General features: G+C 47.2%; 1 protein-coding gene across 26 annotated transcripts in view; it reads left to right on the top strand.

Moving 5' to 3' along the window:
• Positions 1-8,096: 8,096 nt before the first annotated feature.
• ANK3 (ankyrin 3) overlaps positions 8,097-25,028 on the top strand; it is a 1,678,649-nt gene continuing 1,661,717 nt past the window's right edge. For 14 of the 26 annotated variants that reach the window (XM_069240925.1, XM_069240933.1, XM_069240927.1 and 11 more), the window contains exon 1: positions 8,098-8,534. In XM_069240925.1, the coding sequence (XP_069097026.1) occupies positions 8,499-8,534 (36 nt within the window). In that variant the 5' untranslated portion in view covers positions 8,098-8,498. Of the gene's footprint in view, positions 8,535-25,028 lie in introns of all 26 variants that reach the window. The other 12 variants (XM_069240922.1, XM_069240928.1, XM_069240923.1 and 9 more) reach the window with 2 other exon arrangements.

The raw sequence follows: 25,028 nt of genomic DNA on the forward strand, positions 1-25,028 counted from the left end.
GACATGTTATTTGGGAATCGTTTTCCCAAAGATCTACCAATTTGACGACTTGAAGCAACTTCCTAAAATGTCTGAATTAAATCATACTAGGCAAAAGAGAGAGACAGTGGCTGCTGTCGTAGGTGATATTTTTGGAGCCATAATTCCTTCAGTGGGGGTTATCTTAAACTCCATAAAGATTCGAAAGTTGTCTACTATTGTGGATAACATGCTGACAAACTTCACAGGGGCTACACTCCTGATGGATACTGAACTTGCTGCGGAGAGGGCTATGACTCTTCAAAACCGGCTTGCTTTAGACATTCTTTTGACAAAGAGTGGCGGAGTCTGTCAGATGCTTAATGAGCGCTACTGTTGTTCATTCATACCTGACAATAGTAATAAGATTAGGAGTATGCTTACTAACCTAACTAGAGATAGTACAGATTTGAAGGAGCTGAAGGAACCTGGAGTTTGGGAAAAGGTTTGAAAGGGAATTGCTAAAGTAGGGAATTGGTTTAGTAGTATTTGGAATGGGATACTTTTCAAACATAATGGGGGTATATTGATTGTTCTAGCTTGTTTATTCGGACTATGGTTATCATGCAAAATTAGTAAAAGAATCAAAAGAAAATTGGCAAAACGCAATAAAAGGAAAGATGAAAAGAAGGAGAAAATGATCAAAGAAATTTGGGAAAAATCAAGAAGGGGAGAAGAAATTGAATTACGCAAACTACGAAAGTGAAAGGTTGTGAAGGGAAAGGTTTTTGTGTGATGACAAGTGTCATGAGCCGAGGGATTGTTGGAGTGTAGCTCTTATACTCAAAATTAACATAATATGTTTATGAACTAATGCATAATAATTCCGCATAGAAAATGTATTAATGTGTTTTTGCTAAACGTGCGCTTGAAATGTGCCCACGGGGCGTGGCCGCCAAAATATACGGGGATTAATAAGATTGACTAATAATGAGTTATTGATGCAATAATGTATGATTTTTCACTAATATTAAGAGTTGTATGTTAAGGATTTGCTAATAAATCACTAGGCCGTAGTTAGCATGAGTCGAGGCCTAGCTGCCCGGTTTCATATTAAATGTGTTTTTCTAACGTGCAGTGTGCTGACTTGCTGAAGGACATGTACTTGTACTTTTCCAAAGCTAGAAGATGAGTGTAACTGTAGTAGATCCGTTCTCATGAAATTCGACTTGCTCAAGGAAACATTCTTGCTGAATGCAACAGTGTAGACTTGTTACAGGTACAAGGTCGCCTAAACCAGTATAGACAATGGAACCACTGACTGGAGATGCGAGAGGACCACGAGAGTATGAAATCATACCGGACATTCTACCCGGTGGAGACGTCAATCACAAGAACCAATAAACTAAGTGAGAACTGTTATGAGGTGACAATTTGGATAGTACGACTGGAAAACCATTGGATGGAGATACTGGGGTGCCAACCCTGCCCAATCAGAAATTAGGGGACTGTACAACAAAAAAGTGATAAAAACCTTTGACATGAGGAGCCGGGGGAGATCCAATTGCGAACTCTTGCTATTACCCAGACACCTTGTCACTCTGCCTAAAAACTTTGCTGTTTGACTCTTCAAACCATCCTCACCCTTACCTTGCCCGTTTTATACTTCTCCTCCTTATGAAGGAAGTGTCCCTACCTACCCCGTCTTGCTAAACTTTGCTGTGTTTCCTGGCTGATGGCGAATCAACTGATGACCTGAGGACGAAGACTGACTCTGTATGCTGACCCATCACGGAGGGTAACTATATGATGATGAAATAGTACTTGTCTGCTTGCCTTTCCTTTCTAGGTACCAACTGCTTCTTTTGACAGAGACCTTAGTTAGATGTTTTCCAAATTTGTGTTGCTAAATTGTTTTGCATGAAGCCCAACATGCCAATGCTAATTCGAGGTTAGTTAAGGAGTTCATTAAACTGACACAAATAGACAAATGACTGAATCAATGCTTTGTTGAATAATGTAATTGTAATTGTAATCGTATTTATATAGCGCTTACTACCCCTGACGAGGCGTCGAAGCGCTTTTCGATGAGTAGCACGCTACTCCGGTACCCAACAAGAATTAGTGATGGATTAGTATAATTTAATAAGGAGTACAGTTTTAGTATTATTATGAGTTAATTTGAGTTGCGGATATGAGAGTTTGTTAGTTAGATTGACTGGAGTAATGGAGGGGTGGAGGAGGAAAGAAATCCAGAAGTGTTAATTGGGAGTTTATCCTTCATTTACTCAATCCAAAGGCTTGAGATGAATAAAAGGGGGGCGGAGGGGAAAGAGGATGTGGAAGGGTTAGGGAGAGCATAGTAGCAGGGTGAGATGAATGCAGGAGAATTTAGTAGGGTTGTGTGGGAGGTCACAGAGGTAGAGTGAGGTTTGGTGAGTTAGATGTGGGGGTGGAGGGATGAGCTTAGGCAGAGATATTTAGGAGATGAAAGTGGTCGAAGGGATTTGGGATGAGTCCGAGTGAGAATGGAGGATAGTTTGATAGAGACATGACATAAGAGCGATGAGTAGATAAGTGTGATAAAAAGAGAGCAGAAATTCATAGAAACATGCCAGGCACAGAAACAACATATACACATACATACACATATATATATATTTATACACACACACACACACATGACTATACACACACATCTGCACATACAATACATAATTAGAATCATGGGTAAAAAATACTTAGTCGTCCATCCATCATCCTGGTAAAAAGGCGGGAACTCCCCCACCTACCTCGAGGGTGGACGGGGCGTGGCCCAGCGGGCGGAGCCCACAGGTGCTCCACAAAGGGAGAAACCCTCCACTCTGTGTCTCCAGCAGAGGAAGACTGAAACCGCGCGTCCCAGTCAGACACAGACCACGCTCCAGCACATCATCAGCTCACCTCCAGGAAGGATTCCAGATCCCCTCCGCCATGGGATCTCTGAGCGCACAGCCCCGCCCTGCCCCATCCCTGCTAAGCCCAAGAGCCAGGGTGGGCCGTCTTTTCCAGAAGGTGAGCTTCAACCGCGGCATCTGCCGCGTCCACATTGTACACTAGGGTACGTGATGGGCCACGGGGGCAAAAACGTCTTCAGCAACCTTGTGTGCCCCCGGCAATGTCATTGCCACTAGTGCGTCCCCGCGGAGATGTCCTCGCGCCCCGGCGCATCAACAACGCACCACGCGAGTCGGCGGCAAACGCAGTGGGGTCGCCTTGGAAAGCTGTCCATCATCCTGGCAATAGGCGGAAATTCCCCTACCTACTTCGAGGGTGGACGGGGCGTGGCTCAGTGTGCTAATGATGCTCTGCTAAGGTTAACCTATGTTGACGTCGTGCTATGTTCTAATGTTCATGATCTTTGCTTTGATGAAATCTTATTCAAGTTGCCATATTATGACAATGCTGATGTGTTTCATGGTCTTAAGACTAATAAACTTACTAGTAGAATTGTAATCAATAGGGAATAAACATCATAAAATTGTACTAAACTGGTGTGGTTATTCATGACTGAAAGGTCATGGTGGTTTCCGAGTCTTTCGTATGTTATTGATTAATCTAATTGATTTATGGTGACTATTGATAACGTTATTGACATATTGATTGACATGTTGATTAGTTATCTCGTCTTAAGGTGTCTTCAATCAGGGTCAAAAGATTCATTGGCCTAAAACGAGTCCCGAGTGAATAAATTAACTAGATTGGGAGTTAGCAGTTCCAGCAGTTCCAAGTCTTTAATCCTTTGGAGGACACTCCATAAGTGTTTGTTATGTTCTTGGACAGACATCACATACCCCCAAGATGTCATCACTGACATTTATCACAACTAGAGGATCAATTAGTAGTTGCCATGTGGTGTTTTGGAATGCCTCTGGATATGCAAAAGTTCCATCTGCGATGATGCTGCAACCCCACGTGGGTTGAAAAAGTGGTGATGTATAGTGAAACTTCCGCCAGGACAAGCAGATGGTATCCTGACCGTAGGTCTACCTTGGAGAATCAGCATGCTCCACTCAACTCTTCCAGAAGGTAATCAACAGTGGGGGTGAGATCCTGTTCTCTACAGATTGCCACATTCAGCAGTCTCATGTCCACGCATATGAACACCTCACCCAGTTGTTTCAGTTTCCTGTTCATGACAACTGGGGATACCCACTGGCAGGTCCTGTCACTCTTTCAATTATTCCAGCAGCCTCCAGCTTTTCGAGCTCCTTTTCATCCTGGGGCCTTAAATGGAAGGCTATTCTCCTGTGGCGTAGGGCAACGGGTTGTACGGAGAGATCTACGTAAAGTTTGATTTCCTTCCCTTGGAGATGTCCTATTCCTTCTAACACTATAGGGAATTCCGCTAGGATGTGGGACACTCCTTCCTGGTGCACTCTAAGTGCAAAGGTGGTGATTCTGAGGGCCTCAGCTGTGCGGCACCTCAGCAGCATGCTGTGGTCTTCTTCTATGATACACACAAGGGAGTCTAAAGGCTCTGCCCCATGAGTGATGGGTGTGCGGTACTTCCCCCAAATGATGAGGGGTTTGCTCTGTCCATTTGTGAATACTTCAACTGTTGTTTTCAGGAGATGGAGAGGGGGTCGAAGCATCTGATCGGCCTTGACTGACAGCAGGTTGATGGATGCTGCTGTGTCTAGAGTGGAAAGCACAGGAGGTGGCTCACATTTGTATCTGGCATTGCAGAAGGTGAGGTTGGGTGGGTGTCGCTGTCCCTACTGTGACACTGAGTGCACAGTGTGTTCTGCACTTTCATCATCGTCTATATCACTGCTTGGTTCTTGAATATTGCATACCGTGCTGACTGTAGTTCGGTTTGCCAACTTTTTGCTTGAGCAACATACTTTGGCAAAATGGTTGTATTTCCCACATACACCACACTTCTTGCTTTTTGCAGGGCAGTCATTCGGGTGATGTGTGGGGTCACCGCAATATCTGCAGGATCTCCTGAACTGCCCGACGGCTTAAGGTTTCCTGGTTGTCCGTGTGGAGGTGGCAGTGTTGACTTGCTCGGAACTGAGAGTCTTTTGAAGGACAGCCGCCATGTGAGAAGCACGAGTTTTGGAGAGTTCTTTGGTCCTGCCCATTGTTAGAATGTCCGCTAGGGATTTGTCAGATTCTTCCAGGATGCACTGTCTCAATTTTACTGACACGCTGCCTTGGAATATTTGGCCACAAATTTCTTCTCCTTCATTGGCAAACTCACAGGTCTTGCTAACTCTTTCAATCAGGTGTAGAACACATCAATGGACTCCTCAACTTGTTGCCTGGTTTGACGGAAGATGAATTGCTCATAGTCCTGGTTGACCATGGATTCAAAGTATGCAATGAGCGCTCTTATGATGGTTGTGTGTGTTTTCAGGGGCGCTTCAGGGAGCGTCTTAGAGATTCCGTGTAGGGCCTTACCTCCTAACTGAAGAATCATGGCTCGCTTCCTGTCATCCTCCACCTCAGTTGCTTCAAAATGAGTTAGACCCTTACTACCTAGTCCTTCCATCTGGACACTTGGGCATATGGGGTCCCTTTAATTACTAATGGTTCAATGCAGGGAATATTCGTCATTGTGACGCAGCTGGGGTTGTTGCGGGTGTGTGTCTGCTGAGGGCGACACACTATAGCTTCCTCTTTGGACTTCTCAGAGCTACCCCCTCAAGGGCTTGGCTACTGGTAGTGTCTTTTGCAGAGGGGTATATCTGTATGGTTTCAGCTTCAGCTACAGGACCTTGCTCCTGTACTTATTACAGGTCATGCAGGAGCCGACCTCCACTCCCCTTGCTCTGGGTGTTTGCTGTGAGCCTGCGGAAATGGGGTTCTTTGGGTCACTACCTGGGTACCCTCTGGGCCTGTGAAGGGGCTTGCACTTACCATACTGTCTCTGCCATGTTTGGGGTGCTGGAGCACACCAACACCTTCCCTGCATGCTCATCAGGCCTGGCTCACGTTGTTTTGCTTCTTCCAATGGCAGGGATGTCATTAGGGCCGCGCTGTGCTTGCGGCCGATTCCTTTTACTGCCGGTCTGCTCCCACATTGGATCCGACACCTCGATGATGTGTTCCGAGCACCGCGCTTCCTCACGGAGCATGTGGAAGCCACCCCTAGACACATTCACACCAGGTAACATCAATGAAGGGCACGCCCACTCTTGTCACCAATTTGTTGTGTTGAGTGGCAGCTGCTAACCTGCCATTTGCTATCTTTGCAGGGGATGTGTTTGGGTCACCTGGGCCATGCAGAAAAGAGCCTAACCTTAATTAAAGATACAGACACAGTATTGCTATTAACTAAGTCCTGACAGCGGTTCTGACTGACTGACGCCGCCCATCAGGATGAAACTTTATTGATCAAGCCCACGTGACTACACCACTTCAGCCCTCGAAGCGGGAAACACTTGCAACCCAACATTGCGGGTTACTACAATCTCACGCCTCCTGCGCAGAAGAGGCACAACACTGCAGACAGGTTAGAGTATCTGACTAGATTTCATTCCATGTCAATATTTTGAACCAATCTGGAAATGAACTGCACTGCATAAATATTTACTGTTAAATAGTTCCACTACCTTTTTACAGCCGTTTTACGCACATCATTTTCTTGTTGCATTTAAAAGACACCTCTTTTTGGTTTACAAACGCGGTTGGCTCTTTAAAATTAGTTGTGTGCACTTCTGCTTCTCATAGGCTGTATGTAATCTGTCTGAAAGTGTCTTTATAAAGCATACAATTCAGTGGCCGCACCTTCAGCAAATGTCAAAGGGTGGGGGGGGGGGGGGGGAAACAGTAAAAAAAAAAAAAAAAAAAAAAAAATTACCGTTCCCGCCGCCATCACCTCCTGCCACCTCGCTCCTTTGCTCCTGATGGTGTCCCAGCATTCACTGGGACAACAACACAAGTTCCCCAGCAATCCTGGAGCTGCTCTCATGCTAAACCTAGCATGAAAGCAGCATCAGGATTGATCTGAGCAGTTTGGCCTGCCACTCAGAAACTGCCCTGGGGTCTGTGCAGTTTCTCCAACCGGCTGTTCAACACTGCCGGGTTGGAGAAACCTAAGGGAGCATGTGTGTTTGTCTGGCCTAAGGTGGCCGGCAAAACACACATGCACACTTAGTCCACTCCACTCTCCCTCGCCTCTCCCCCCTCCCAGCGGCTCAGCCCCGCCCCTCCCTGCGCTGCTGGCTGAGGCAGCAGATGAAAAATAAAACAATAGTAAACTATAGTTTTATTTTTCATCTGCTAGCTTTTTAGCCAGGGAGAAACGCTCCTGACACGATTAGCTATAAAGCACCGGAGGATGTAGCAAGCGCCGTTTATTTGCAGACGGACCACATGATTACTTTCAGTTAAGGGTTCAGGGTCGATGGAATCATGCAATTTAGCAAACAGAATGGTAATATTAAAAGGTACATTACTTGGGGAAGCAAGCTGGAAGATATTTTGCAAAGTTTAACTGGCGACTAGTAGTGGCTGATTGCTTTCTTCAGAAGTCAGACTTTTGCACATACTGTATTGTTGTGTTAAAAGTAACTAAACAGTGTAATAACCCCGACACAAATTGTGCTGTATTGTGCCATTTAGATTGCCATGTCTGGCCTCATAAATCATTCAGTCCTGTTGCATAATTTGGCCCTGCGATGCCTATCATTTTGTATAAGGAGGGATAGCAACCATACAAAAGTACCTCGGGTATACTCTGCTTACAATGGCAACTGTCAATGTAAATTAATGACAGAAGTACAAGCCGTTTTATGCAAATGATTTCAGGTGCTTGGTTGGACCTTCTCTTAGCTGACAGGCGCGAATGGAATGTGTTAAATTGTTAAGGACCACTTGCTTTACTGTGAAGTTTAGATAAGGGACTTGTTCACATGGAACAGAACTGTGTATAACACTGTATAAACTTTGATACGAGCAGGCGTTGTAAAATGAAGGAATACGCGTCATCGTCAAACAGACAGGAATGCCACAAATTCAACCTACTCGCGCTTGTGAAGGCCCTCTTACACAATAGAAGGGAACAGTGGCAGGGGAAAGGGGTGCCCCGGGGCCACGCGCAATGTTTTCCTAATTGACATTCTTTTCCAAGGCTGCTTTCGCTGGATTGTGCAGCAGAGAAATGAGGGCGGGCAAGCCGAGGTAACACCCTGCCCTCGGGTCTCCGTGTACGCGGACAGCTGCCTGCCCCCTACGGGCACCACTCTCACTGTGCGTTCCTCGGGCAGAGGGGCGCTCCCTGTGCCTGGTGCAGGAATCCTCCATCAGCCGCTGTCTGTCTCTGCACGGCTTCCTTTACCTGAACGACCCCGCCCCCAGGCGCGCGTCCTGCAACGCGACCCGAGAGCACAGGTCGGGGAGGTGTCTGTGGCGGGCGCAGCCCCAGGAGCTGCGGGGTCTGGGCGCTGCACCGAGCCGGGAACTGACGGGCGAGCCAGGGGGAACCGAATAGTGCCAGGCGGGAGTCGAAGCCCGCCGGGACAGCCGAACTCCGCCGGGAGTGAACCAACATGGCCTCTTCCCCAGGAGGCGGCGGCGCCCTCCAGGTGAGCCCGGCCCCTCCTCCTGCCCGCGCGGCCCGCATGGCACCGGTGCCCTCTGCCCCATGAGTGACAGGCGCCTCAGGCTAGATACACAGCCCACCGAGCTTTGCCACCAAGACGTAGTTTTCAAAATATGTTGTAGTGTTTCTCATCCCGGAATTTACAACCCGTCACAAGTTCCTGTTAAGAGTGTTCCGCTTCTGTCCCTGCTGATGCCTCCTCATTTCTGTTTGAGGTTCGGCTGTGTACCCACTTTAGCAAAGCGACCCATCAATCTTTTATGTTTGATACCACGTTGTTTATCACTTTTGATCTAGGTTTTATCAGTTTCGTTTTTACCTATTGTAAAGAACACTTGGTCGAATAACTCAGATTATGTTCTGTTTCCTGTTAACGAGACCCTTCTGGTGGCCACTGTACGTACTCATTTCTGACCACCGTTTCCCAGAATCGCTGGCCAGCCCATCCCTCGGGGCAGAGCATGGCACAGGTTGGTAGTGAATATTCCTTACAGCCCCCGTCCTACATCACTCCTGCTGCTGCCAGGGCGTGGAAGGGGATCCCCAGAAACTGCACACAGTGCACATTGTGTTTCCGGCACCAAAGTTCACTGTTCTTCGTGCTGCATCTACTTTATTTGCTGCCATAGTGGACAGCTGGTATCCAGTTCAGAGAAACTTCAGATTTTACTTTGACAGGGATAATTCTGAAACTATCCAGCAAATAAAAGCATCGTGCTTTTTAAGGAGAAGTGTTCCTTTTCCGCAGAGCGCCTGCACATCGAGGGCAAGCCTGATATTTCTAAACACGGGCATAGCTGTTGCAGGTAATGACATTTCACTAACACTGATTTATATGGCACTTAAGTTAAAGGGACAGTAAAGGGACTTCTCTTCTGGTCAGCTGTACTTTTACTAGTTCTCAAAAGGCACTTGTCAAGTATACACACCCTCAGGCTATGTAAATAAAGCCCTGTTGATGTTCTTGCTTAATTTAAAATCGTTTCAACTTCGATTTGACCCACAAAGGTGTGATGAGTCCTTTTTTTACATGAACTGCTTCCCTATACTTGCAGCCAATGTGTCAGGCTCAAACTTCTGTTCATGCGAATTTTTCAGCCTAGGCGTCTTATATTACAAGGCACTAAATCAAGTGTTGCCCACCAGTTCCTGCGTAGCATTTGTGCTCAGATTTAGTGGCTGCCAGAAAATATGGTTAATGATAAAAAAAAATTCAACACGTCAAGCGTGTTGTTTACAAGCTCCCCTTTTCTTTGAGTAGTCAGTGACCAAAGACCATGCAGTGCCAACTTAATCCAATTACTGTTTTTTTAAACATTATTTGCTGAATTTTCAAACATTATATTTAGTACAATATCTTCGCTGCAAGTGGCCTCGTTACAAATTATGGACTTTGTTGTTTGTTCTCAGCAATCAACAGAAAAATACCAGCGTAGGCTTTGTGTATATAGGCAGGCTGTTAGGTCCTCGGAGTACATAAACCAAAGGCTAATAGGTAAGATTCCATAGCTGAGGTCTTCGGGTAGAGTGGGGGGGGGGGGGGGGGGGGGGGGTCGGGCGGTCCTTAATCGCTTGCACCATGTGTTCTTCGGTGTCTCACCCTTGCCGGCCGCGTAAGCAATGTTGTGACTGAAACACACAGTTCAGCGTCTTTGGAGCCCCCATGTCTTGTGGGCCATCTGGCGAATAGTACTATAATGAATACATTGTTCACCTGAAAAAAGGTTCTGTGCCTGGTTCAGTGTGAAAATGCGACACTCATCCTACAACTCGACCATGGAAAGGCAACTCCCGCACTTTGAACTTCGATACACAGATCTTTAACTAAACGTTGGAACTGGGGAACATGCATTAGTGGTGATTCTCGGAAATAGGGCATGGCACACCCCAGGGTGCTCTGACCATGTCCCAGGCATACAAAGACTGCTTCAGGGTCCTTTCGTCTAACATTTGGGTGCTGCTCTTTCTATCCATAGTCTATATGAGTTCAGATTGTAATCTTGAACTGCATAGTAAAGACCGATCTATATATTCTAGCGTTTGTGCCATACAATCCCACCATGAATTGTAAGGCCTGATTTTATGCTTCAAAGGCAGGGACCCAAAGACCACCTTGATCACATGTACATTGCTGCGTTTCCATTTTAACTCTGCTCTGCTTTTTCTCCCAGGTGAGAGCAGTCCGTGCCAATTAAGTTTCATGAGTATGTTGTGAGTGATTGGGAACATACAACATCAGAGTAGGGTTAAGCACCTGGGAAGTACCAGCATTTTCGCTCTGGCTATTCTGCCTGCCATGGACAGGGGAGGGATATCCAGAGATCTAGCTTGTGCTGTATGTCCATCACAAGCTAGGCTGAATTTAACATTGTCCACCTGTCTTGGTCATCCGTTACTTGTATTCCTCGATATCTAAATGATGTGAGATTCCAGGATATGCCCAGTTCACGGAGCTGCTCTCCTGCTTTCTCACTCGATGCACATGAGGGACATATTACATATTTTTGTGTATTAAATATGAGGCCTGATTACCAACTACATTTGTCAAGCTCTCCAACTAGTATGTGTAATGATTCCCTAAGGTTGGATAGAATACACCACTAGGTGGTCTGCATATAAGGAGACCGAGCATGTGTCTATCAATTACTGATTTAAATCTGGTGTAATGTCCAATAGCAAGATTACAATACATTTTCCCCCTTTACAGCCTTGCCACAACAGTGCAGATCTGGGGCTAGGGTCTATAGCAGATGTAGTGAAAGCTCAAACGCTATGGTATTGGTATGTGTATGGGACATGATTGTGTTGACGTGGCATCTTACTAATGACCTGTCTGCATGTGCATATTGCAGCTCTTTGTGATGTATGGAATGCACATAGAGGCATCATCTTGAATGCCCAAAGCTGCCACTGCACAGTTTAGGTGGCATTTCTGAGTAGGATGTTTGTAAATGGGGGCAAAGACAGATACTCTGCACAGGATGGTTTAGGTACCATGAGAATTGTTTTGAGGGAGGCATAATGCCAGTCCACAGCCTTTGCTCCTATGGTAGACATGGAACCGACTACATAGCATCCAGGATCCATTATCAGACACTTTGTTAGAAGCGAAAAAAGGTAGGCACAGAACTGGCATTTTTGTTGCATAATTAGAGCACCTGGAGAATCGTTTGCCCATATTTTAGTTGCAAGCATATGGGGGTTAACCTGTAGAGTCAGAGGGCAGTGTTCTTGCTCTTCCATGGGTTAAGGATGGGTTGAGCTGGGAGTTTGACATTTTTGTGGATGTTAGTTAGAGGTTGTTGCCCTAACAGCATTATTGCTTTTGAAGCCACAGTACCAGTGGGACTTCTCTGTGGAGATAAGAAAATTGCACTTGGTTTACATTTTATTGTTGTGCCAATTTTCATGATTTCTTAGGAATTACGTGCAAAGCATGAAATGACAATTGTGTTCTGTGTCTTTTTTCTTCTGAAGTTCATCTTCATGCCTTAAACAAAATATAAATTGATGTTGTTACTCGATCACCTTTTATAATTTTGGAAATATTGGTTTTTAAAAATTGCAAATAAGTAAATAAAAATGCCTTCATTTTAATATTGTGGCCTAAATATTGAGATGTTAGTGACCATGCCATCCCGTTTCTCTTCAAGTAAACCATGACTGTAACTAATGCGATGATTGTGGCAGATTCTATTTTATTACACATCGAATGCCCAGAATATTAGTGTTATGATACTGTAAACAGCAGGTGTGGCACATTTAGTGCCTTTTCAGGGGCATGTTATTCCTATGACACCCAGGATATATTGTTTGGGTTTAAAGAAAGCAAGTGTTCATGTTTATTTTGTCCTTTGGACAAATAGGCTCAAGCAGCTGCAGCACCAACCCTTTGGCTGCCAGATTACAGTACCACACTATGGATCAGGGAAGGGCATTGTCTGCAGTTAAGGTAATATTTGAGTCCTTATGTAAATGCTGTTCAGAATTGTATTTATGGTTAATTAATGCAAAACCTATATTTATGAGGGTTAGCACTGTAAGGAAATGTTGTAAGTTCGGCTTGCAGCACTGAAGTGGTTCCAGCATCACATTATGTAGATATGTTTGCAAAGTTTAACATTCAGAGGCTACCCCATATGCTCCCAGAATGTCCTCTGTCTGGGTAGATGCAAATATTTGCAGAAGCCTGGAACAAAGAAAGAAAGTTATTTTTTTTTTCGCTTTCAAAATAAAATGCTCATTAAAAATGCAACTAGGAAAACAAAACGTTTTGCTAAACTACTGTGAAATTTTAGGTACCATTTCTTCGAAGCATCACTTAGTAAAATGTGTCGACGTATGCTAGCATTTCCTCCAAAAATATTTTTTATGGAAAAATCAGTGAAGCCAATTTCAACGAAATTGTGGGAAACATGGAAATAAACAGGCAATTGGCAAAGCCAATAGGTCTCACATTTGTGGTCAGTCTTTTTAATTTTGTCAATGCGTGTCTTGCTTTGACAGGGTTTTTGTAAACTGTTATTGTTGTGGTAGGTGCCAGCCCCCCACCATCATAACAAACATTAACAAAAAAGCAAAATTATTTTGTGGTCTCAAAAAGCACACATTGCCATAGTAATTCCTGGCACTGAATTAAATTACTTTATGTGCCAACATGCTCCTTGGGAAAGAGGGGAACACTGTCACTTACAGTGAAACCAGCTGATAAAGAGAGAGAGAGAGATAATTTTAATAAAAACAAAAGGTATTAGGAAACAATTGGGTGTCCAATTCTTAAAGAAATTCACAAAATGCCCTCATGGTATATCTCCTTGCATGAATGCAGATTTATGACTTTCATGCAGTCACAAGAATTTACAGACATAGGCTAGGGTATCATACTCCTAGAAAATATTTGTGAACTACATGTTATCACAAACAAATACACGTGTAGATTTACTCATGCGAAAATCTGTTGATTGTTTACAGGTTCACTTTCCCTCTAATCACTTTTTCCCTACCCTGGAACAAGTTTTACTTCTGCCCACATCAGGAGTGAATTTCCAACCTTTTGTCAGTATTGGAAAAGATTAGAGAAGAGCTGGTGAAAACCTCTAAAACATGCAAGTTAGTAGATTTGTACAGACTCAAAAGGGCATCCCAACCCTGAAACCTTTGCTTACCCTTATCTCCAGCCCCAGTATATGGATCTGCTGAAAGGTGCAAAATAATTGAATTGCTAGTATTCATACCGACCAGTAGTAGGAGCCCTGGCTTAATCAGAGAGGCTATTATCCAAGCTCTAATATAATGAGAGTGCTGCCATAATTTGTCGCTGCACTACATGTCACCAATGGCACAAGTGGATTTTTTTTTTTAACAGGACAAATAGATTTATGAAGCAACCTGTGCCATGAGTTAGTAGATCTTTTATATAATTCCACATCCCTGCTTTTTCAGTGGCAGTATTTAGATCATTACACAATCCTGCTTCCACAGCTTTGTAAAAGCTGCCATTGCATGTAAAAATATGTGCTGAGCTCTAGTGCTGTACCGAAATTGTGAAACACAAAGTAGACATTTTGTCTTTGCTTTCATGAGATGTCAGTCAATGCCTGAAGTACTTACCTGGGTTTGTTATTACTGGTAGAATGATCTCAGAGCTACAATGATATTTTGACATTTTCAAAGATGTGGTGTCTTCCATAGTGACACAAGTTGTACAAAACACAATATGCATGCGCGGGTAGAGTGTGACTTTGGCTTTCTGGAATTGTTGACTTTCTGTAAGAGTTATTGCAGTTTTATTTACCTATGAGGAGTATTTTTACCACTGTTTTGGTGAAATGTTAAATATTTTTAGAGTATACAGAATTCCGCCAATTTTTCAAACATTTTTATGTCACTACTATGCTATAATTGCAGTCAGCAAAATACATGAGTATTCCAACAAATCCACTGTGAACTGCAGATCATGCAAACATATAAAAACTCAACATTTACTTCCTGTTAGACCTGGCAGCTTTTTGGTGTATCTCCCCTGTCTTTTTGTTTTCTGACCGCCTCGTTTTATTGTGTACTGGATTCTTTTTTCGCTGGTTTATTGTCTGTGCACTTTACCACTGCTAATCAGTGCTAAAGTGTAAGTGCTCCCAATTGAAATTGTACTGTTGATTGGTTTATCCATGATTGGCATATCTGATTTACTGGCAAGTCCCAAGTAAAGTGCACTAGAGGTGCTAGGGCCTGTAAATCAAAATCAAATGCTGCTTGTGGGCCTGCAGCACTGGTTGTGCCACCCACATTAGTAGCCCTATAACCATGGCTCAGACCTGCCACTGCAGTGTCTGTGTGTGCAGTTTTAAACTGCCAATTCGACTTGGCAAGTGTACCCAATTGCCAGGCCTAAAGCTTCCCTTTTACTACATGTCAGGCACCCCTAAGGTAGGCCCTAGGTAGCCCCAGGGGTGGGGTGCAGTGTATGTTTAGGGTAGGACATATACTAGTGTGTTTTATATGTCCTAACAGTGAAATACAGCCAAATTCAGTTTTCACTGTTGCAAGGCCTATCTCTCTCATAGGTTAACATGGCTGGCTTTAAATATCCTTAAAGCGCAGATTCCCTTTGAGAGCAGATGCAAATGTGGAGTTTAGGGTCTCTAAACTCACGATTTAAAAATACATTTTTTAGTGAAGTTGTTTTTTAAATTGTCTATTTCAAAATGGCACTTTTGGAAAGTAGGCATTTTCTTGCTTAAACCATTCTGTGACTCTGCCTGTTTGTAGATTGGCTGTCTGGGTCAGTTTGACAGTTGGGCTGTTTTGCACCTCTCTAGACAGTGACACAAAAGGGGGGGGAGCCTGAATATCCTGATGAGCCATCTGAGCTAGACGGGAGGGAGGAATGGTCGTTCACACCTAAAAGGACTGTGCTTGCCCTCACACAATGCAGTCTCCGACCCCCTGGTGTGTGTCTGGGGCCTGGCCTGGACAAGGAAGGATCTGGCAAACAATTGAGACTTTGCTTTGAAGTTTGCCAACTTCAAAGGCAGAAAGGGGTATAAGAAGAAGACCCAAACCCCCAGACTTTTAGAATCATTCTGGACTCAAGAGGAACCTCTGCCAAGGAGAAGAGCTGAAGAGCTGGAGGAGAAGTACTGTCCCTATGCTGTGTTGCTTTGCTGGACTGGCCTGCAGTTGCTGCTTCTGCCTGAAATGAGTGTAAAAGGTGAACTTTGCTGTGTGTCCTGCTTGAGAAAGTTCTCCAAGGGCTTGGAGTAGAGCTTGCCTCCTGTTGGAAGACTCAGGGACACCAAAGACTTCAGTTTCCTCGACCTGCAGCACTGGGAACTGTGTGTTTTGTGCTGTTCAAGAGGAGAAACCATTGCGACGCTGCCAATGACACCGCTGGCCTGCACCGTGACCTGCAGCTGCAGCAAGGAGTTGCATTGCCCCTCTTTGCACCGTGACCCTGGTCTCACCGACGCCGTCATTGGACGACTGCACCGAGCCGCTGCTCACACCGTGACCTGTGGACCATGCACTCTGGCATCACCTGCTCACACTGCAGCCTGGGCATACCCGACAATGCCACTGATGCTGACACCGCCGCCTGCACCGTGGCCTGTGGACACCGCTCGTGAGGAGCATGAAGCCCGGTCCGCACCGCAGCCCTGGTCCACCGACGCTAGCAACATCGACCCAAGTGACGTCACCAGGCATCCCTGCTTCACTGTGGCCTGTGAACACCGCTCATTAGGGTCACGAAGAACCGTCCCGTCCTGCACCGCTGGCTTGGGCCTACGGACGACAGTGCTTCAGCAATGATGACAACACTGCCTGCACCGTGACCTGTGGACACCGCATGTCTCCCCGATTCACACCGCAGCCCTGGTCTCACCAGCGCCGCTGGAGACCGTCACTGGGCCGCTGCCTGCACCGTGACCCGTGGGCACCGCACCGCACCTAGCGTCATCCCGCTTCGCACCGCAGCCCAGACGCCATCCACGCAAGCATTCCTGACTTCATCAGCCCGGAGTTCGATCTGCAACATGTGTGACTTCAAGGGCTTGACGATTACTGCACCGACTCTAGAACCAACACCATGACGTCAGCAACGGCGCTCTCAGGAACTCACCGCTATGGTCACTGTAGGAGGCTGGCCTGGTTTGCAGTGGGTACCTTGGGTACCTACACCTTATACCAGGTCCAGTTATCCCTTATTAGTGAAATGTGGTAGTGTTCTAGCAGCTTAGGCTGATAGAGGTAGCTGTAGCAGAGCAGCTTAGGCTGAACTAGGAGACATGCAAAGCTCCTGCAATGCCACTATAGTTACACAGTACTTATATACAATAAAAGACAATACTAAGTGTTACCAAAAATAAAGGTACTTTATTTTAGAGACACAAGGCCAAGGGAATACTCCTTCTGGAGGTAAGTATTATACACAATACATACATTAGACACCAAAATTAGGTAAGTAAATAGTCATAGGATAGTGCAAACAATAGAAAATACCATAGAATGCAATAGGACGAAATAGGTCTAGGGGCAACACAAACCATATACTACGAAAGTGGAATGCAAATCACAAATTTCCCCCCAGACAAGTGTAGTGTCTAGAGAATCACTGGGAGAGTAAGAAAACCACAAAGGTGAGTAAAATACCTCATCCCAGAGCCCAGTAAAGTAGGCAAAGTAGGAGTAAAGTATCGCAAGTTTCCTTAGGACACACTACAAGTCGTGATTAGAGTTATTGTAAAAAAACAAGCAAGACTGCAAGCAACAAATGGTGGATTCCTGAACCTGAAGACTTGTAGAGAGAGGAGACCAAGTCCAGAAGTCGCAGAAGATTCCAGGAAGGACAGGAGCCCCTGCCAACCTAGAAGATGGTGCAAAAGAGGATTCTCCGGTTGGAAGAAGTCTGCAGAAGAGCACCAAAGAAGATGGCTGCGGGTTCCTACATGATGCAAAGGATGTCCCACGTGAAGATGTTGGAAGCAGGCGAGTTGCAGCACTGGATTCGTCCAACAAGTCTTGGTTCAAGAAATGTCACGGATTGTGTCAAAATGGCACTGCCTGGACCCAGGAGGGACCTGGGGGCCTCAACTCGGACTGAGGAGGCAGAGGGGGCTCCCAACACTGGAGTGAACCCACAGATGACCAGGCAGCACCCACGGAGGTCCCAGGACACTGGGACAAAGAAGGTGCAAATTGTGGTTGCTGCAGCACTACAACAGAAGGTCCCAGTCCGCACAGCGGGGTGCCCGCCCCCCTCCCCAGCACATCGCCACCCTACGCTTTGCAAGTAGCAACAGCAAACCCACTAACGTCCGAAAGGCAGGAGGGACCTCCCGTACATAACCCAGAAGCACCACCTCTGAAGTACGCAGCAGCTCCAGGCCTGCCATCTCGTGGAACGCACCCAACACCTCAGACCAGTATTAGCGCAGCGCCCCGCAGTCCCACGGCAAATGCAAAAAGCCTGCCTCCAAAGCCAAACAGCGTACGCAGCGAGCATTCACTTGCAGACCCATTCTTTTCAGTCTGCTAGGCGTGTAATATACCTGCTGTAGAAAATTAAAATGTATGAGGCAAAGTCTGTAGTTAGGGGAGAGTGCCTTCATCCGGCCGCAGCAGTAACTGCATTTCTCCTCTGGAATAGACACAGCCAACTCCACCTCCTAGCGCTCTCAAGCCCTGGATTCAACAAAAGGCGCCATAATTTGCCAACAAACATAGAAACATGTGATAAGCCGGCAAGCAGATCGTGCCGTGTATAGTAACTCCAGCTCCCACAGCAAAGCCTGTATTCTAAAACAAAAAGTAGTCTATGAATCGCATACTCACTGTGATCGCCCAATGCAGTCTCCAGCGAGACAAACGTCCCCGTCGGGAAACAAGCTCCAAGCGTAGTCATATCTAACTCCTGGAGTCGCTCAGAAAGCTGAACATCCTCCATTGAGGACAGGCCCGCCACATCCTGCACCGGCATCAACAGCGCAAAGATGTCCCGCAGCCCAGCCTGCAGCAGCAAGCAAGACCAGGCCCATGCCAAGCACGCCACAGTGTCTACGCCACGGTGACGGGCCGAGGTGGCCCGCCAACCACCCCACCCAATCTGTCCGACCACACCGAATCAGCTTCTGGAGCTAAATGTGGTAAATAACATACAGGATGCAGCCAGAAATAAACAAAATGGACATGTGCACAGTAATAATAAAGTTCAAGGTCAGGGGCCGCTAAGCCACCCTGCTCAAACGTCAACGTTTCCCAGAGGATTCTGGGCTGTTTTTGGGCCGATACAAGAGTGATACAAGCAAGGATCGGAGCTGTCACAGAAAATTAGTGGTAAGCACAAGAGGCAGATTAACAAAAAGGTACAAAAACGTAGGCAGCACCACCATCTTGGCTATCGCAATTCGTCCGGTCAGCGAAAGTGGCAATGAGCACCAAACCGCCACTCTTTCCTCCAGCCACACAACCACCGTACCATAATTAGCCATCCAGAGCTCGTCTAACCTCTGGCTCGGCCAGACACCCAAATATTGCACCGGCCCGTCCGCTCAACATACGGAGCAGCTGGAGGAACACTGCACAGTACCATCAGTTAAGGGCAGCACTACCGAATTGGGCCAATTGATCGTAATCCCAGAGATCCAACCAAAATGGACCACCAGCTGCGGGTCGCGGACATACAGCACAACATCATCCGCGTAGAGGGAAATCAAAACAGGGTGCTGCCGAAATGCTAACCCCCTATGATTGTGATGCTGGTGTAAGCGCCGCTAGGGTTTCCATAGCCACCACAAAAAGAAGCTGTGAAAGAGGGCAACCCTGGCGAATTCCTTGAGCAATCGAAAAAGAGTCAGAAATGGACCCATTGACCCTCAAACCAGCAGTCGGCTTGGAGTACAGCAGACAAATCAGCTGAATGAATCGTGTGCTAAGGCCCACTTTGGCCAGAAGAGCAAACATATATGTCCAGGCCAGTGAGTCAAACGCCTTCACGGCATCCAAGCAAATTGCCACTGCACGACCCTCAGGCCCGAGCATATGGTAAATCGCAAAAAAGGTATGGCAATTATAAGAGGTCGAGCTACGCGGCACAAACCCCGATTGGTCCTGCAATATCAGGGACGGAAGCAGGGGCTGCAGTCACGTCGCAATAGGTTTCGCCAAGATCTTAGTGTCTATGTTTATGAGCGAAAGCGGCTGGCAAGATTCACACCTTCCCGGGTTTCAGAATTGTCAATTCGCAGTGAAGGTGGGAGGACACCACCCTCAAGTGCTTCAGCATAAACCTCAAGGAGACGCAGCGCCAGAACATCGACATATGCTTTATATAAGGCAGGCATCAGCCCATCCAAACCCGGGGCCTTGTCACTGGGGAGGCTACGTATAGCCTGAATCACATCGTCAACCGAGAAGGGAACATCAAGATATTGCCTGTGTGAATCTTCTAGCCAAAGCAGACTAATCTCTCCTCAAAGTAACTGACGTCATCCAAAGCAGACGTTCCCGTGCGCTCGGCGTACAGATCCGAGTAAAAGTCAGTTATGGCACGCTAAACGTCAACTGTACCTTTGCGCAGCGTCCCCCCAGAGTCTGCAAGTTCAGCGACATAGTTCCTGGCCCATGGCTTGCGGAGCATAGCCGCCAATGTTTTCCCAGGCCGATCGCCCTCGCCATAACGCCACGCCTTCACCTCCTTACCCAAATAACCTTCCTCACGCTGCGCTGCCTCCTCATAACTGGACAACACCTTCTGGAATTCAGCCAGAAGACTCGTCGACCAGACAGACGCTATTCTCTTTTCCAAATAATCTAGGCGCTTCTCCAACCCTGCCAGTTGCCTACGAAGTGTCCTCAACACCCCATGATGCTTAGCAAGGCAGATTCCCCGAATACCAACCTTGAAGACCTCCCAAAGGGTGCCCATCGATGACACCAAGCCGTGATTGATATCAAAGTAGTCGATGATAGCAGTATGAGTTTCGTCCCGGAAGACAGGATCCCTTAGCATCCCACAAGGCAGCCGCCACGAAAATGCATGTCCAGTGCCCCCGAGTACATGCAACTCCATCAAGACAGGCGCATGGTCCCACAGTGTACGAGGCATATGCTCCACAGAGCTCATCCAGAGTCCTACAACCATGGTACCTAACCAGCGGTCTATTATAGACCAGCTGCCGTGCGCATGATTGATGCACGTTCCCTGCCTTTCCTTGTCATGCTTGGCTCTCCATAAGTCTACCAAAGCACCTTCCTCCATAATATGCGCTAAGGCTCTTGCCGCAGCTACATTTTAAGGTCTGGCCCTATTTTCCTGGTCCGCCACCGGGTCAGAACCACATTAAAGTCTCCACCGCACAGAAGAGAACCAAGGCCCAGCGAGCCAATCAAGCGCCAGACCCCAACAAAATACCCAGGATCGTTAACATTGGGGGCCATAAAGGGAGACGAGACAGAACGGCCTATCATATAACGTGCCCTTCAACATGACATATCGACCATATGGATCTAACAGCACCCTTCCCGTGCGCGACCGTAGGCCCTTCCGGATCAGAATCGCAACACCGGGCGCATACCCCGAGTATGTTACCATATGACTCTCACCCATCCAACCAGCCCTCACCCTCGCCTTCATACCATCAGACAAATGCGTTTCCTGCAACATGCAGACATCGGACGCATGGCGCTGTACATACGCTGACAACAGTCTCATCTTGCGGCTATCATTCAGCCCTCTGACATTCCAAGTAAGGCACCTAACGGCAGGCGCATCTATAGTCACGATCCCGACAATCACTCAAATGCACACCAACCCCAATCAGCCTACAGGAAGCAACAGCTGCTAATAAAAGAAAAGAGGAAGAAGAAAGAAGAGAGATTGCAAAAACCCCATCAAAGAACCCAACAGTTACCCCCCACCCACGCTGGCTCCCCAATCGTGTCGGCCCCGTGGACCACCCCCCACCCAAACTCAAAACCCGCAGGAAAACAACAAACGTCTAATTTGGACTCATCCACTGGGGCATCAGTGAGGCCATCCGACAACCGCCCCAGTAGTGGGTGGGTGAGAAGGGGAATCAGGATAGCGTTCATAGTCCAGCATCAGCCACCAAGAAACCGGGTCCTCACAAAGCGAAGTCCAAGCTCGGCCCACAAGTAGAGGCGCAGATTATCACTACCATTGCGAAGTGCATCATCCACCTCCCCGCTGGAGCACAAGCCGGAGACACCTTCTTAGGAATAGTCTTAACATACTTGGCTGCCAGCTTTGGATCAGTAAAAAAAAATGCAACTTGCCCCTGTGCAGCACATGTAACTTGGCAGGATTAATGAGAGAAAACTTAGCATCTGTCTGGCTTAGGGTACGCTTGACTGGGAGAAACACCCGGCGCGCAGCCTGCACCCCAGGCGTGTAATCTGGAAAAATGCTGAGCTCACTGTTATAAATTACTGGACGTCGCTCCCGAGCCAGCCGAAGTATGGCATCCTTATAGCGATAATTCAATAAACGCACAAGGATCGGCCACGCCAGCGCCCCCGGTGGAGGCCTGGGGCCCACTGATCGATGAGCCTGCTCCACCACCAACACCTGAGAGAGCTCGCCCGGGATCAATGATGTGAACATAGTCTCTACGTAATCCTCCATGTGTCCCATGGCTGTCGACTCAGGTAGACCCAAGATGCGACCATTATTGCGGCAGGAGCCGACCTCAAGGTCTTAGTTTTCATTACGAATGAGCTCTAGTACACGTTCCATCCTCAACAATTTCTCTCCCACACAGCCAGCGCCCAGCAGCTGATCCTAGCAGGGGAAATGGCAGGATAAAATCCCCTGCTCAGCAGAGCCTCACGGAGTGGTGGCCATTAGCTGGAAGGCCAAGCCACGCCCCCCAACAACTCAGCGAGTTGAGTGTCACAGGATAGAGTGCTGGGGACCTGGGCCAGGCTGCGCACGAAGGATTCTTGCAAATAGTGCACAAAGGCCTCAGGAGGTGAAGATGACGCGGTGCACAGTGGTACTGTCGCAAACAGGGAAGGCAAGCTCTTACCTTCTCCAAATTTGGACACTTGGATCTCAGGACAGTCTGTGTCGAAGGGTCCGCCACCTGTTTGCCAAGGAGCACGCTAGTTGTCTGGAGAGGAGTCCCAGAGAACGGGTTGTCGTCTTTGAAGGTGCCTTCTGGAGCAGGGAAGTGACTCAGTCATTCCACAGGAGATTTCTTCTGTCCTTCTGGTGCAGGGTGAAGACAAGGAGTCCCCAGAGCGTGCACACCGTGGAAACTGTTGCAGTTGCTGGCTGGAGCTGAAGTTGCAGTAGCCTTTCTGGATACTTTGTTGCAGTTACCGCAGTTCCTGGAGCGGTCTGAGGTTGATCCGTGGTCAGAGGATGAAGCTGCAGTTGCAGAGTATTCCTGGTGGAAAACTGCAGGCTGAATCTGAAGAGAACCCCACAGGAGAGACCCTAAATAGCCCTGAGAGGGGGGATTGGCTGCCTAACCAGGTATGCACCTATCAGAAGGGGTCTCTGACGTTACCTCCTAGCACTGTCCACTCAGAGGCCTCTAGAGTGTCTCCAAACCTTGGAATCCAAGATGGCTGAAGTCTGAGACACACCGGAGAAGCTCTGGGCACCACCCTTGGGGTGGTGATGGATAGGGGAGTGGTCACTTCCCTTTCCTTTGTCCAGTTCCGTGCCAGAGCAGGGACTGGGGGTCCCTGAACCGGTGTAGAATGGCTTATGCAAGGAGGGCACCATCTATGCCTTTCACAGCATTTCCAGAGGATCTGGGAGGCCAACCCTCCCAAGCCTGTAACACCTATTTTGAAAGGGAGAGGGTGTAACACCCTCCTCCCAAAGGAAATGCTTTGTCTGCCTTCCTGGAACTGAGCTGCTTGGACCCCAGGAGGGCAGAACCCTGTCTCTGAGGCAGCAGCTGTAGCTGCAGTGCAAGCCTCAGAGAGCTGGTTTGGCAGTACTGGGGTCCATGGTGGAGCCCCTAGGATGCATGGAATTGTCTCTCCAATACCAGATTTGGAATGGGGGGACAATTCCATGATCTTACACACCTTACATGGCCATATTTGGAGTTACCATTGTGAAGTTACATATAGGTATTGACCTATATGTAGTGCACGCATGTAATGGCGTCCCCGCACTGACGTAGTCCGAGGATTTGGCCCTGGACAGTGTGGGGGCACATTTGCTAGTGCAAAGGTGCCCTCGCACTTAGTAACTTTGCACCTAGCCTTCAGTAAATGAAGGTTAGACATAGAGGTGACTTATAAGTTACTTAAGTGCAGTGGAAATGGCTGTGAAATAGAGTGTGCAATGTTTCACGCAGACTGCAGTAGCAGTCCTGTGAAAGGGTTTGTCTGAGCTCTTTATGGGTGGCAAACGAAATGCTGCAGCCCATAAGGATCTCCTGGAACCCCAATGCCCCGGGTACCTAGGTACCATATACTAGGGACTTATAAGGGGGACCAGAGTGCCAATTGGAATTGGTGAATGAAGTCACAAGCCTGTAGTGACAAATTTGGAAGCAGAGAGAGCATAAGCACTGAGGTTCTGGTTGGCAGAGCCTCAGTGACACAGTTAAGCACTACTGACAACACACACATTAGGCCACAAAGTATGAGCACTGGGGTCCTGACCAGCAAGTTCCCAGTGAGACCGGCGCAAAAAAATACTGACATACAGGTAAAAAAGGGGTAACATGCCAGGAAAGATGGTACTTTCCTACAGTCACGACGCCCTATAAATCCAAGGTACTGTTTGCTGGTCTTCCCGACACCATAGCTGCCTGCAATGCCGCGGCTGGCCTGAACTGTTGATTTTGTTGATCACGACGCCGTGATAGCCCCAGGTGGAGCTATTGACTTCAAGGAACTGTAATTTGAGTAAATCTTGCAGAATTCATATTTCTATTACTGTATGTTGGATTTTTATCCTATTTGGTCTTGTTTTAAATAGATAAATATTGGCTATTTTTCTAAAACTGGTGGGGTGTCCTTTTGTAGTGTTTTCACTGTGTTACTGTGTGTTATGTGCAAATGCTTGACACATTGCTTCTGAGATAAGCCTGGTTGCTCGTGCCAAGTCACCAAGGGGGTGGGCAAGGGTTATCTGAGCAGGTATCTCCCTTATCCTGACTAGAGTGAGGGTCCCTACTTGGACAGAGGGCAAACCGACTGCCAGATAGAGACCCCCATTTCTAACACTTACCTAACACAAACCAAAGATATAGGGCCAGATGTAGGAAAGGTTTAGCGACTCGCAAACGGAGAACCGACTCGCAAAATGCATTTCCGAGTCACAAATAGGCAGGGGTGCTCCCTTCATATTTGCGAGTCGCAGTGGTATGCAATTCCATTTGCGACCGCGGAAGCGGTCGCAAATGGACTCGCAGTTACCATCCACTTGAAGTGGATGGTAACCCACTCGCAAATGGGAAGGGGTCCCCATGGGACCCCTTCCCCTTTG

The sequence above is a fragment of the Pleurodeles waltl genome, chromosome 6 (genome assembly GCF_031143425.1).
Source record: "Pleurodeles waltl isolate 20211129_DDA chromosome 6, aPleWal1.hap1.20221129, whole genome shotgun sequence".
Taxonomy (NCBI): Eukaryota; Metazoa; Chordata; class Amphibia; order Caudata; family Salamandridae; genus Pleurodeles; species Pleurodeles waltl.